Source organism: Uloborus diversus, chromosome 10, assembly GCF_026930045.1.
Source record: "Uloborus diversus isolate 005 chromosome 10, Udiv.v.3.1, whole genome shotgun sequence".
Classification (NCBI taxonomy): domain Eukaryota; kingdom Metazoa; phylum Arthropoda; class Arachnida; order Araneae; family Uloboridae; genus Uloborus; species Uloborus diversus.
In genome coordinates this window covers 103,292,362-103,307,065 of record NC_072740.1, presented here as the reverse complement: position 1 = coordinate 103,307,065, position 14,704 = coordinate 103,292,362, and the positions used below count along the sequence as shown (strand labels likewise).

The following is a 14,704-nucleotide window of genomic DNA, read 5'->3' as shown; positions in this document are numbered from 1 at the left end:
CATTAGTGGCTGCACTCGGTGCTCGTCTTAGAAGGCACCATTTAATGCTTCAGGAAGGAGTCACTGCCCTCATTGTCTCTCCCCTGTATCATGCCTGGTTGCCACTTCTGCCACAAATTTTGCTATCAAATGAAGCATGTATGTAAAGTATAGATATTAATGTACAATGGACCAACACACAATTGTGCATTAACATTCTATTTTACCTTAACTACGCTATGCTACTGGAAAATTGGGAATTTCTTTGATTTTTCAAAAAACATTTAAAAATTAACATATTTATTTGACTTATTAAAAGTTATATCGTAAAAAAATGTTGAGCAATTTTTGCTAAATAGAACTATATGTGGCCCTTTGCTCTTGGCTGCCCGTGTGCGGTGCACAAGCTGCACACCTACTTGGATTGGCCCTGCATATCAGAGTAATAAAAATAGCAATGCTAATTAATATTTTAATGAAATTTAACCATTTATGAATTTTAATAAGACAATACATACATCTATCATGATTTGAGTTAAGCATATGTTATGTTAAATTAAATGTATTTTTCAAAACTCCTTTTACTGGCATGTTAGAAAAAATCACGCAACGGTTATTGAAAACCTACTGAACCAAATTTTGTGGTATGCCGGCTGATGCAGGATAATACAGTAGTTCAATAAAACAGTCCTATTTAGCATCAAAATAAAAATACAGGGTGTTTCAAAATGAATAGCAGGGTTTTAACATGTTATAATATTTATTACACCAAACTTACAGTCACAAGTGATACATCAAATGAAAGAGAAACTCAAGCAGTTTTGTTTGTTGGCATCAGTGCGCATGCGCGTGGAATGTTTCTGCTGCAGTCCGCTAGAAAGCGCTTGTAGCAAAGATGGCGACTAAAGAACAGAAAGCGGTTTGTGTTTTACAGTTTGCAAAGATGGAATCTGTTGTTACTGTGTAACATTAGGTTAAGCGATTGGCTTAACCTAACTGTACATCACCGCTGGATTGGCTGTAAGGGGCCTAATGACAGGGCTTGTTTCCCATGGTCTCCACGGTCACCCGACCTAACGCGGCGTGATTTCTATCTTTGGGGGTTTATTAAGGATCGTGTGTATTTGCCTCCACTGCCAGCCGACCTTCCCGAATTAAGGAACAGGATTGAAACAGCTGTTGCAGCAATTACTAATGAGACACTCATCAAAGTTTGGGAAGAACTCGCATATCGTCTTGACAAGTGCCGAGTGACGAATGGTGCTCACATTGAACACTTGTAGGCTATTATGTAAAAAAACTGTTTGAGTTTCTCTTTCATTTGATATATCACTTGTGGCTGTAAGTTTGGTGTAATAAATATTATAACATGTTAAAACCCCACTATTCATTTTGAAACACCCTGTATTATACAGGACACCAATCTCTTAGTCGATATTCAACTGTCAACTATTCCACTACCACACATGAATGATTCCCCTTAATTTATTCTTATCCCATTATTTGGGATCCCCAATCCCATACTTGAACCACCTTAACCATACTTGAACCACCTTAACCATACTTGAACTTACCTTAAAAAATTGTATTTACTTCTTTTCATTTTGGATTTCATATGTTTTAGTAATGAGTTGTTCAAAATAAAGCTTTGAACAGCTGAGTTATATTTCGTGTGTGAAACTATCTAGATTTTTCCTTATTTACTTGTTTTGAGCTATTCATATCAGCTCCAATTTTCAATTCGATTGCTTGTATTAAGCATGTACGGAGGTAGAGAGGGGGCGGGGGTGACCTGATGTCAGTCTTCAAAGGGGCTGCAGAGCCTGAAAGTTTGAGAACCCCTGTTCTATGTCATTAACTGAAATGATATCATATGCTGCGAAAGAAGAAATTTGATGGATGGAAAAGATCCAGGTTAAGCCAGATTTTTTTTGGGTGGAGGGAGGGAAGGATTTTGAAAATTTCCAAAACATGAAAATTTGGACTAACCCCTCCCCCCACACTGGCATGAAAAGGTTTCAGTGCTAACTGTTATATTAACATTAAGACTGAACAAAAGAGTTGATAGAATTCACGACCCATAAAGAGCAAATCATTGATCAATATGATTGACATTTGACTAGTCTATGTTCATTACAACGAAACTTCAACATACGGAACAAAAAATTAAAATTGTAGCTTTGGAAATAATTTCACCTCAAAACAATAAAGTAAAAATCCTTTTACTTAAAAGATTAGCAATCAAGGTCACGTCTAAAGCAAAATTCATCATAAAAAAACAATGGTACTTCATTGTGAAAGAACAGCAGTAAGATGAATTATGTAGGCTCGTAGGGGCTTTCAAAGTTTTTCGGCGAGGGGGGGGGGCAAAGGATATGAATTCAGTTCATTTTAAAGGATAAAAGCAACAAAATACAAGCAAAAATGCAAAACTGCATTATGTTGTGAAAATCCAGAGGTGTCAATTGCCCCCTCCCCCATTGATTGCCCAAGTGACGAGCCTGTATGTAGGTTAATTGCAAATTCAGACATTTGGGGTGTCATGAAGATAATCATGCATCCTCCAACAAGAATATTACTGAATGATGAATAAAGTAAAATGGAATTAGTACCTATGTAATGCAATTTGGAAGCTAAGTCAGCATTATTTTAAACAAGAAATAAATTTGAATTACCTAAAGAAGAAAACCCAAGAAAACAAATATTTGGTTATGGAAGCAGTAATAAAAAGTGTTACCAACATTTAAAATAATCAGCCTTAGTAAAATCAAACCATAAACATAAGATGGTTTGATAAGAAAGATGATAAATCACCATTTGGTAATAACATGTTAAAAGTAATAGAACATTTATTCTATAGAAGAAATAACGTTGGAAAGGGAATTTTTTCTCAAAACAGCTGAATTGTTGCTGTGTCAATACTTTATTTCAATTAGTATTTGATGAACATTAGAAAATCCATATTAGGTACGCAGTTGACTACTGGGTAGATCAACAAAACAGTATAGAACCAGTGGTCAATCTGCCATGGCAGACTATTGGAAATGCATAAGAATTTAGTACCCAATGGTTGGCCACTTCTATAAAAATAATTGCGACGAAGAAGGAGTTTATTTTTTAATTGAAACACAATGTTACACTTTCCATTAAAACATAAGTAAAAGCAAATTTACATCAGAACGAAAAGAATAAGGGTACTTAACATTTAAAGAGGAAGTGTCTTCTTAAAGAAAAAATAAGCAAAATTGCAAACTAGGATGATGGGCAACCATTTAAAATAAAATGACTCATTACTACTTAATAAAACGTACTTACAACTTCACTGTTGTTGGATGATAGTTGGGGGCAGGTGAAGGAATGCATCATATCTGATTTTGAATTATACATATTTTATTTATATGCAGTTTTATGTCCTTCTGGCCGACTACTAAAGCACTTACCCTAGGTAGTAATTTTGATGCATTGTAACATTTTTTGCAAGAATGTTTATTCCTAAATGAATCTAAATTGTGAAAATGAGGCAGCAATTTCTAACCCTTGAGTCCTTGAAAAAGAGTTGAGGGGGTACTTTTCATAAAAGAATTGAAAATAAATAAATAAATTATATATATAAACTATTGATTATCCTGATATTCCTTGCATTGGAACTCAAAATTTCGTTTTAAAAACTTATTAACATGATTTCAGGATCAAAAGAACAATTTGCAGTTGCCTCATTTAATCATGAAATCCTAAAAATTTTAACAGGCTATAAGGCCTGAGCCATTTGAGATTCATCATAAATATCTTTTATACTTTCTTAAATACATAAAAAAAAGTAACTATGCCAAGCTTCATTAAAATTCGACACCAAAGCATTTTTTGATTGACTTTTGCATTTTTTCTAAAATAAATTAAAGAAATAAAAATATTATTGAAATAATGAATAAAATAAGCAGATATAAGGTAGTATATAGTAAAAAACTATTCAACATTAAAAATGATTGAAATATTTGCAGGATGCAAAAAGATTGAAATCTCAAATGCGGCATGCAACTTTCGGCGCAGCACGTGTTTGACGTCGTTGGCATGCTTCCCAAACATACGTTTTTGTCAGATATCGTGGAGGATGAAGATTCGAGGGGGAAAAATAGAAAAAATAAGAAAACGGGGACCGAAAATTAAGAAAAAATTGAATCTTTTCAGATTTTTGAGAAAAATAAGAGCGCTATGAGGCCTGAAAGAGGCAAAAAAAGGAGGAAAGGTTTTAAAAGCCAGAGATAACCAGAATTCTGGCAAAAGAGAGAAAAATCTCATCCCTGAAGAGAACAACTATCATGGCTTCAATGCCTGAAAATCTCGCTGGAAGCAATATTTTGGCTCTCATATTTTAAAACTTTTATAGGTATGTCAAAAGTCTTTTCAATAAATGTCACATAATCGATTCACAGACATTACTTTCCAAAACAATTATGTAATTATTGGCATGATCAAGCAAGGTGAGATCAAGCAAACTCATGAAAGGTTAACAACTTTTCTGTTTCAAAAATTTTTTTAAATCAACCTTATTTTTTACCTATTAGATTTTTTAATGTCTAATGAGTTTCAACAGAGCATAAGAATAATGTTATCAATTATGTAATGAATAAAATTGACACAGAAATAAATTGCAGTTAAAAGTATAAATTTATAGCATTAAAGTTCTAGATGATTACAGAATTGCAGTTACAATTTTGAATTAAAATTTCAATAAAATATTATTTATTTGACTTTTAACGAAAGTTTATAAAATAATTTTTAATTTAAAAAAAATCTCATTCATGCAAAAAATTCAGAAAGATTATGCAAAGGAAAAAAATAGGATTCATTGCTTGTACACAGAAAAGTAGGCTTATCTGATGTTAAAGGATATTTTGAAGTAATTAAGCAGTAATTTAACAATATCTGCTCTATTGGCTTTTTTACTGTTCATAACTTACTAAAAAGTTGACAATACACATCAGACAAAGTAACAATGCAATGCTATTTCCTAAGGGTTTTTTTTTTTCCTGAAAGCAGGTTATAATTCCCAATATTACTAGCCTACTTTAATACATGTTTGTATGCTTTATATTTCAATTACCACCTAACTCAATGCATTTCCAAACTAGTCAAATCCAAAAATGAAGTTGAATTGAATTTGACCATAAAAACATTCTTACTTGTGCTTTCTTCATCACAGTTATATTGTCAGCATCCCATTCATCCTCATCATAATTAGTTAGTTGTAACACACGAATGATTTCATTAATTTCGTCGGTCATTCTTTGAGCAAGATAATTTCTATTTTCAGCAGCTTCATCAACACCTTTTCCGCCTGACAAAAAAAAAAATCCATTAGGTAGCCATAAGTAATAAATCCATTTTTTGTGTGAGAAGAAGGCATATATTGAAACGAAAGAAAAAAAAAGTTTCAGCACAAAAATATGCATTCTGTTCTTTGAATTACTATAACATAAGCTGCACTAAAGGAACTTTACTACAATGTTTTTTAATTTTTTTTCTTCATCTGATAAATAGGACTTTCAATTTTATTGCTACTGATGAACTACTTTTCAACTTCACTATGTATTCAATTTAAAAAATGAATTGACGATGAATCAGAGCACATCACAAAAATTGACATTACCTTGACTTAAAAGCTGAACAAAGATTTTCATGCTGCAAATCAGTATAGGTGCTAGAGATTTGACTGATTCCAGGCAACGAATTAAAATCTCTCTATGAACTTGGTGAATCAATTCTTTCTCTCTTGCATCAACTTCTTTAGAAACTTTAGTCAAACAAGGACTGAGATCCTAAAAGTAACCAAATATTAATTCAATGTAAATAGAATTGTGTTTAGTGTTTAATTTTTTTAATGTGCATAAAATAACTAATAAATAAACTTTGAAAAGTTCACCACAAAAAGATATTTGATCCCATAAAGATCAACACAAAACATACCATACAAAAATTTTTACACTCAGAAAAATAGTATTCAGAAAAATAGCCAGATGACAAGTTTACTAGTGATTCAATGATATAACTAAATGAAAAGCGAAAAACATACACATAATTTAGCAGCAAATAATTAAGAAAATGCATTCATATGTTTACCAATTTTAGCTAAAGATATACAACATTTTTGCAATAAGGCTTGGATTACATCGACATCGCAAATAGTGCCATACATTCTTAAACATTATGTTTACATTACAGGTGGGGGAATTACAAACAAAAAGCTGGCTTTAAATTGCTAAATTTGTATAATGTGATTTATAACTTATGAAACTTCTATAACACAAGACATATAAAGCTACATTATGTAGCTTTATATGTCTTGTCAGATTCCCTTGACAAAGAATAAAAATGTCCAGCATTTGGCATGGAAGATGTAATAGACCCTTAAAACAATTATATATGAGTATTAACATGCACAGAAGTTAGAAGTTTAAATTCAGCATTTATTGATTTCTTTTAACACACAAGTGAGCTTAATAAGATGAAAAAATACTCATTCTAATGCAAAATATTCTGTTAACATTTTATTTATTTATTTCACATTTTGAATCCCAAATAGATAAAGAAGTCATAATATAAAATTAAGAATAGTAATTTTAGAAGGAAATATAGATCATGTGCAATTCAGAATGAAAACAATTATAGGATCAAAAAAAATCAGATCATTTAATATAACATCAAATAAGGTCATTTATGTGAAGTATGTTTCAGAGTGACTGTTCCATATTTTACTTTAAAAAAATCACTAACTGTTAACACATATTAAAGCTATTAAAAATTATGAAACTAATAAAAATAAAATAAATTCTATGTTTTAGGTTATATTTTACCCTTATTTATCTTATGATATAGTTTAATTATTAATAATATTTAAAAATACATCCTTAATGCACAAAAATGTGTTAAATACAATATACTTGGCATAAGCTTTTTTTTTTGTTTCTATTACAATTCTAATCACTTGAATGGATTTATGTCTTCAGTTATGCGTGAACTAAAAGCTATACAATAATTCTGATTAATTTCCATTTCTTACTTTATTTAAATGCTAACATTTTTCCTTCTATGTTTCAATACAATGCTAACAAAAGCTGTCAACACTTTTTAAAAATATCTTACATTTTATTTTTGTATCTCAATGCTAGTACAAACCTAGATAAACGTAAAACATATGCGGTGACCAAAAAGTGTTAAAATTAGATTGCAATGGCTGAATAATATCTATTTCTATTCATGAACAAATCTATCCAGAAATCATTTACAACAGTACCAAATAAAGCACTATCTTCCTAATGTAAAAGCTCCTTTCTTTTCAATCCATATGCTAGACAGGATTGAGAAAATACATAACAGCATGAAACTAGCTAGAAAGGATGCACTTAAGCAGTTAGTCAATGATAGGGATAGCAATTTATGATCACTTCTATAGCTAGCTCATCTAAACTCACATTTTTGATGATGTGGTCTTTTATTAGTTAGCCTACTAAAACTGAGAATTTGGCTAAAGAAAAGAGAGAGCATACTTTCATCATTCAACTATCCCAAAACCTCCCTTATTTCCTGTTGCCAAACAGAGCACAAAATGAAACAAATGCTCAGTCATTCAAAGACTTTACCTACTGAAATTGAAAAATATTTTTTTCTGAAATAAAAAGTAATTAATGCACTCAATTGTATTTTGTTTTCAACTCCTTTTTTGTTTTAGTTTTATTTTCCAAATAAAATATAGAACATCTAAAGCATATAGAAAAATCAAGCTTTTGCATTCTCTTGGTAATGCTCATGCACAAGAGATTAAACATTTCAATGAATTCATATTGACAAGCTACATCAATAAAGGGGGAACAAAAACTTACAGTAAAGCAAGGGTTGCTTAGGTGAAGTAAATGAGGATTAAACCAAATAAAACCATTTTTCAGAGAAAAATAAAATAGTACCATAAGGAAAAAAAAGGAAATCATAGCAGAAAGCTGGGATGAATGCTTAAAATAATTTTTACTAAGTTTTTGTACATTTGCATTAAGTTCAGGCATTTCGTTTTTCGTACAGAGGAACCAGTTTTTAAATGCATTAAAGAAATAAAATTTTAAAAAGCCAACATTATTGATGTTTATCATATTAACATACTTCAGCTATAACTGGTCTTTTGCTACGTTCAACTTTTGTGCATGTTTTTATTAAATTTGTTAAGAAAATATATAAAAGCTTAACTGACTAAAATTTCCAATTTGGATGAACTTAACACATACCTTAACGAACTGAACTAAGTCTTCCATATTTTCAATAACTTCAGCAACAGCAAGGTAATCAAGAACCTTCTTGCATTCTCTGATTATTTTTCTAACTTCAGACTCATCAAAACAAAGTAGCAATGCGTATGTATCCTGCAGAATGCCTAAATAATGTATAAGCAAAATATTAAAATGTGTATATAAAGTAAGATTTGTTACAGTATTAAAACCAAATTCAGTTGAAGAAGTCACAAAGTTTGGAGGCAGAACATAAAAGTATACTCTATTAATTAATATTTTGTTTTGTTCCACTTCAAGTTTTTACATAAAACAAAAGTCCTAATATTAACATCAATTAAACAATTATCGAATAGATCACAAAAACAATTACAGAAATAACACAGAAGTCTTTTTTGTTGTTGTTGTTGTTCATTGGCAACAAATTATGTTCTTAAATTTTCTGATGCTGATTAGGATTGACAGCAGATGTTCTTGCTTTAATGGCAAATATTGTCAAAAAAAAGAGGAAATATTGTCCTTATTTTAAAGGTTATTTTCATACTATTGTGCACATTCTGATGAAGATTTTTGGAATAATTTCAGCTGGGGTTTTTTGAGAGTGGACAATGATTTCTAAAAACTTACTCTTATTGTACGTGGAATTTTTAGGCAGTTGACTGAAGAGGGAATTTTAAACAGGGGTGTTTGTGATGCAAAATTTCAGAAAATTCTGAACATTTTGGGTTGCCTTTTCCGAAAATTTTGGGCTGATAACACATTCTAAAACTGAATTTTTTTGCAAAAAAAAACTTTCTAAACTGTTTTTATTTTCTATGATATCGATGATTTTTGGGCCATTCCAGCGTTATGTGTATGACTTTTTGACACCATTTCTTTGCAAAAAACAATAAAAACCAATATGATGTTTTAAAAATATTTTTTAATAGTTTCTATTGAAGTAACAGAACATATGCTCCAGTTTTTAGTTGGCAGTTTTTTTTCATAGGTTAATTCTAAATTTTTTAAATAAAATTTTAAATGCAGCATTACGTGTGTGACTCGTAAAATCTGAAAAAAAGCTGTACCTCTTTGTAATTTCCTGTGAAGTTCTAAAAGGTAAATGAACAGTATTTTTTGTGCATGTGTCTATACCAAGCAAGTATTCCATAAATATTTTTTTCCTAAAGCTTGTACAATAGAAATAAAAAATATTTTATTAGCGTTACATGTGTGACATTAGAGCATTCCGTGTTTGACCGCGTGCAGCAGTTGAAGGGAATTTCCTAATAAAAATCCAGTTTAGGTTGGATGTTTGCGAAATTGCGCAAAAGGGTTCTTTGGTGCTCAGGAACTCACATGGAGATTTTTGTCTGACCTTCCCCCCTATGGGGTTTCCATTATTCAAATTTAGATTACATTGGATATTTCTCAAATTTTGCACATAGGTCCTTTGATGCTCAAGAATTCACATAAGGGAATTTTTTCCCCTATGGGGGGGTTGACCCCCTTAGGGTATTTTTACCAGAAAATCCGTAAAACTGGATAGTTAGGCCTATTATTAACAATGATAACAGTTTTGAACAAAAAAGACGTCTGAGTTTAAACTTTGAAGCATAAAATTGCTCTTTTCTACAAATTGACAGGAAATTTTACACATTTTTTTCTTCTTTTATTTAAGCCTTGAAAATGCATCACTTAACACAACTTTAATTTCTGAGGTAGACCATGCAACGCAGCCAGTAAATATTTAAACTGTAAGGATATATTCACAAAGTAAAGAAGTTTTTAAATGTAAAGTTTTTGGTATTTTGCTCTCCTTCAAATCAGAATTCAGTATTTTTAACAGAAATGTTGAGGCTATTCAAGTACTGTTGTTTTCCTTTGTATGAAGAGTTTTGGAACAGTTGCTCTCGCTCTTATGGGGAGTTTTGAAAACTGTATTCAAATAAGCATTTGTACGGTCTGTTTGGTGCTATTTTAACTAACTTTGTTTTTGTTTAAAAAGTAATTTTAGCTAATTTCTGCTTATTTATTAGGAGAGATATGCACCATGTGACCTGTTTCTTTCTCTGCCAGGAAAGCAATAACACAACCAAGATAGCTTGTGCAACGATATGCACAAGATGCTCGGCATTGGGAATTTAAAGGGAAATGTTGATTCATTTAAGAACAGTTGTCCTTATAAGAATGGGAGGCTTTAGGGATAACCTGTGCAATGCCTGGAGGAGATTTTCAGGACATTTGTCATCATTCAGATGGGAAATTTTACTTAAAATATTTCCTCTTTTATTTATTTAGGCATGAGTATTGAACATGAGGTTTCCCCTTTCCTCTTCCTCAGACATGACAGAATATTTGAGGTAGCCCATGCAAAGCCAGATGTGGATTTTTAGCAACTGTTACTGTTATTCTGAAGGGAAATTTTACATTCTATTTTTCATTTTCTCATTAAGACCTGAGTTTTGAACAGGCATCATTTGGCCCCCTATTTAAAAACGGGGTAGACTGTACAATGTTAGCTAGTATATTATCAAAAAGGCAAAATATAATTTTGCATCTTGACTGCTTGGATAATTAAGGATAAAAAATGTTATTGCAAAATTACTTTTTTGATTCATATTACAAATTTGAATTTTACATATTTCAAATCATTATGTACAGCAAGCACTAAGCAAATCCGTTAAAATTGTTTTAACTACATAAAGAGCAACATTAAAAGTTCTTATTATTATTCCCAGAAACTATTTGTATTCAAATTTTTATAAAACTTTATGCAAATAAGAACTTATACTATTGAACTGAGTTATAGTTTAACATCTTACATTTAAACTATACTCCTAAATTATAACAATTTTAATTCAAATTTTACCTTTTGCACCTTCGATTAGTTTTTTCCTTGCAGGTTGAGAATAAGGATCTCGTCTTAACATGACAGAAGCTTCTTCAAGTAATTTGGATGCCTTTTCTACCCTTGTCAATGCTGTTGGCATGTCTTGCCGAAATATAGGGTCATCACTGCTGCTAATAGTTTCCCGACCAACCTATAATAACATTTAAATCATTTTAAATAAATTCATTAAAAGTTACTTTTGATAACTACAGTTGACAATGATTTTGTATAAAATAATTTTTAACTGAATGTATAGGGAGAATAGGGGCTAATGGGACAAGCCTCTAAGGGCACTAGATGCTGAATAATATATTATTATTAAATATTTCTATAATACAGAATGATAGTTATACTTCATTTTTTAACATAGATTATGAAGAAATTTTGTGAGTACTTCGCAAGTAATTAGACTTATTAGTTATAAAACATTTGTAAGATTTCCCTGTGTCACTGCTATATAAATAGGACTATACAATGCAGGTCCGGGAGTTGTATTTTTTTTATATGGTTATATGGTAGTTATTAGTCACACTTTTAACTTGAGAAGGGTGGCAGAAGGAAATCTGAATTCCAAAACGGTGCTTCAACTGAATGGCATTTAAGTTTAAATACATTTTTCACCACAGTAACAAAAGTGACACAACTAAAGAAAAAAAAAAACAGCATTGAAGAAAAATCAAGGTTTTACACATTAGTACTTTTAAGCGATATAGTCTCAAATATTACAATATGTGCAAAACAATTATGATGAGATGTCTTCTGGTTAGATTTGTTGCATAAATGACTAATGCAGACCCAAAGTTTTAAAAAATATTCTTCTAAATTACGGAATTTTGATGATATGTTACAATAAATTATATTATTTTTACACCACCACACATACGACATAAGATAACTTACTGAGAGTTTTTTTTTTTTTTTGGCATGAAAGAGCATTAAATTTAGATTTTAAAGGAATAGTTGGAAATCTTTTCCCAAAGTTTTGGGTTATGTCACTTTCTTTGCTGTGATGCATTATGTATATAATACAACTGCAAATGTACTTGTTTCAGTTTTACTTTTACAGGGTGGCGACAGGAACTGTGAAAAAAAGTTCCCAGACTTTTCCCTGATTAAGTTCACAAATTTCCCTGATTTACGTTACCAATGATAATGGTTTTCTTTCTTTGTTCTACTTAAAATTCATTGTATGTTTGTAAAAAATGCAGTATTTTAAACGTTTTAAGTTGTGTAAAGTTGTTAAACTAAAGATATTTTTTAAAAAGATGCTACTTTTTTAATAAAATGGTTTTAAAAAACATATCAAGTCAATTTTTTGGGGGAAAAAATCTACAAAACAGTACATTAAATTTTTCTACATGAAAAGATTATAGAAAATTATATTTAAAAAAAAACAAAAAACTTTACTTCCAGAAACCACTTAGCATAAGAATTTTAAGAAACTATTAAAATTACTCTTAAAAACATGTGTATTTATGATAGAACTAAAATGTAATTGAAATTATTTTGAACTAAGTTTTCAAACATTATAATTATTGTTGCAAGAATAACTAGTAATAGTGAAAGGATAGAAGTTTAGTTATTCTTATATAACTAATTGACATATTTATGCAAAACAGATGAAACCATTTGACATCCATTCATAAGGAGCTTTTCTCTAATCAAGAACATTAAGTTTTAATGAATGAATACAGCATTTTAACAATAAAAAATAAAGATATTTATTTAAGTACACAAGTTAACTCTATCTCAAATGATTTCAGTATGTAACAAAAAAATCTTAGATTGCTTTTGTAGCAAACAACTTTGAAATGCAAGAAAAAAAAAGAAAGATAGAAAGAAAGAAAAAAGCAATTAGTTAATTTCAAAATATATAAAAGAAGAATACAACTTGGTTATAAAATTAAAGAATCACTTAAGTCTGAAGAAAAGAAAATCTTTATAATCTGCGGTGACAACAAATAGTATAGCGGCAAAAAACAAAGTTTTTTTTATTGAAAGTTCAATTTTAGCAATTAAATTAAAAACATGAAGAAGTAATAACTTTTAAGCTTTTATCAGTATTAATTCAAAAACCAAAGATTTCTTCTTGAAATCGTGATTACAGTACACTAATCACTTCGAGACAATGGAATAAAGGCAAAGGAGCTAAGGCATTAATGAAGGCTTCCTCTTTGCCTGTATGGTTGTTTATTTTACGTAGCACTGAAGAAAGGAAATTTCAAGCTAGGTAAAATAAACAACCTAACAGACACAGAAGCAATCTTAGGAAGTTCATCCTGTGGTTGATAAGTAAGATTCAATACTTTGACGTTGAGGGAAAAAGATGCACAAATATGTGGCAGTGTATAATCGCACCTCATTAATTTTACTTTTTTTTTTTTTTTTTTGAACAGATAATTGGCAGAAAATGCGTAGGGAATTAAAGTACTTAATTTTGTAAAGCAAAAAAAAAAAGAAATTCTTCATAAAATCAATTTTCCCTGATTTTTTGTTACTTTTTCATAATTCCCTGATATTTCCCTGACTTTTCCCTGATTAATAAAGTTCCCTGACTTTTCCCTGATCTCCCTGATCTGTCGCCACCCTGTTTTACTTTATTTTATTCAGTTTCTGTTTGTTATTACTTTTTACTTACTTTCCAAAAGTTATTTTGAAATAAGAGAACATCCTATGGAGTTTTGAGTAATCAGAAAATTTGAACATTCTCTATTTTTTAAAAATTTAAACCTTCTAAAAGTAGTCAGTTCTAATTTTTTCGAATAATCAGGTTTTGCAATATATTAAAAGTTAAGATAGAGAAACAACCAATTATTTAAAAAATTAAGCTTGAGAAAAACTATGTTCAGCTAAATTTTAAAGCAACTGATCATTTTCATTCGGTATTAAGAATGATTGTTGCAAACTAGAGGCCAAATGTTACAAAATTGGTTTCTAAACGACAGATGGAGACTTCTCATTAATAAAATGAGCATGTAGTAATCATAACAACAATTCTTGTTTCGCAATTTTTTTCTTTTTCTCTAGTTTTCTCATGTAATCTAGAAGAAAGATTCAACTATATTTCAACTCTATACGTGTTCTGGCCCGCGAGATTCATCTTAATATGAGGTGCACTCCTCGAGTAAAAAAAAGTGGAACACCAATGGTTTTGATTAATAAGAAAGTCAAAAGAAAATTTTAAGACATCTTTGATATTGTGAAATTCCAACAGAATCTACATCAGTATTATCAAACTGTTGTTGATACATTCATAACGTTAACCTACTGAAATAAATTAATGCACGGTGTTGTTAACAAATAATGGGCAATATCAAAGAAATCTAAGGATCAAACATAATAATCAATACAAACATAATGCATATTTAATGACTCAATTTTATATAAAAAATAATCAGTAAAACATAAAATCATACCCTGACTAGATTGGCTACAGCTAAACTAACAGCTTCAACAGGTCTTGATAAATCTGGCATGGCATTCCCATCTTCAGCTTCTTCATGAAGAATGACTAACCGAGAGACCTATGAAAAATAATTAAAATGTTTTTGAGTGGTAAAATTAGGATAATACTAATACCAAA

At 30.3% G+C, this 14,704-nt stretch overlaps 1 protein-coding gene across 2 annotated transcripts in view; it reads right to left on the bottom strand.

Moving 5' to 3' along the window:
• The window catches only part of LOC129231317 (vinculin-like), a 91,558-nt gene that overhangs the window by 59,018 nt on the left and 17,836 nt on the right, over positions 1-14,704 (bottom strand). For both annotated transcript variants that reach the window (XM_054865607.1, XM_054865606.1), the window contains exons 2-6: positions 14,538-14,645; positions 11,101-11,272; positions 8,250-8,395; positions 5,627-5,795; positions 5,160-5,314 (exon numbers count right to left, since the gene is read on the bottom strand). In XM_054865607.1, the coding sequence (XP_054721582.1) occupies positions 5,160-5,314; positions 5,627-5,795; positions 8,250-8,395; positions 11,101-11,272; positions 14,538-14,645 (750 nt within the window). The remainder of the gene's footprint in view (positions 1-5,159; positions 5,315-5,626; positions 5,796-8,249; positions 8,396-11,100; positions 11,273-14,537; positions 14,646-14,704) is intronic.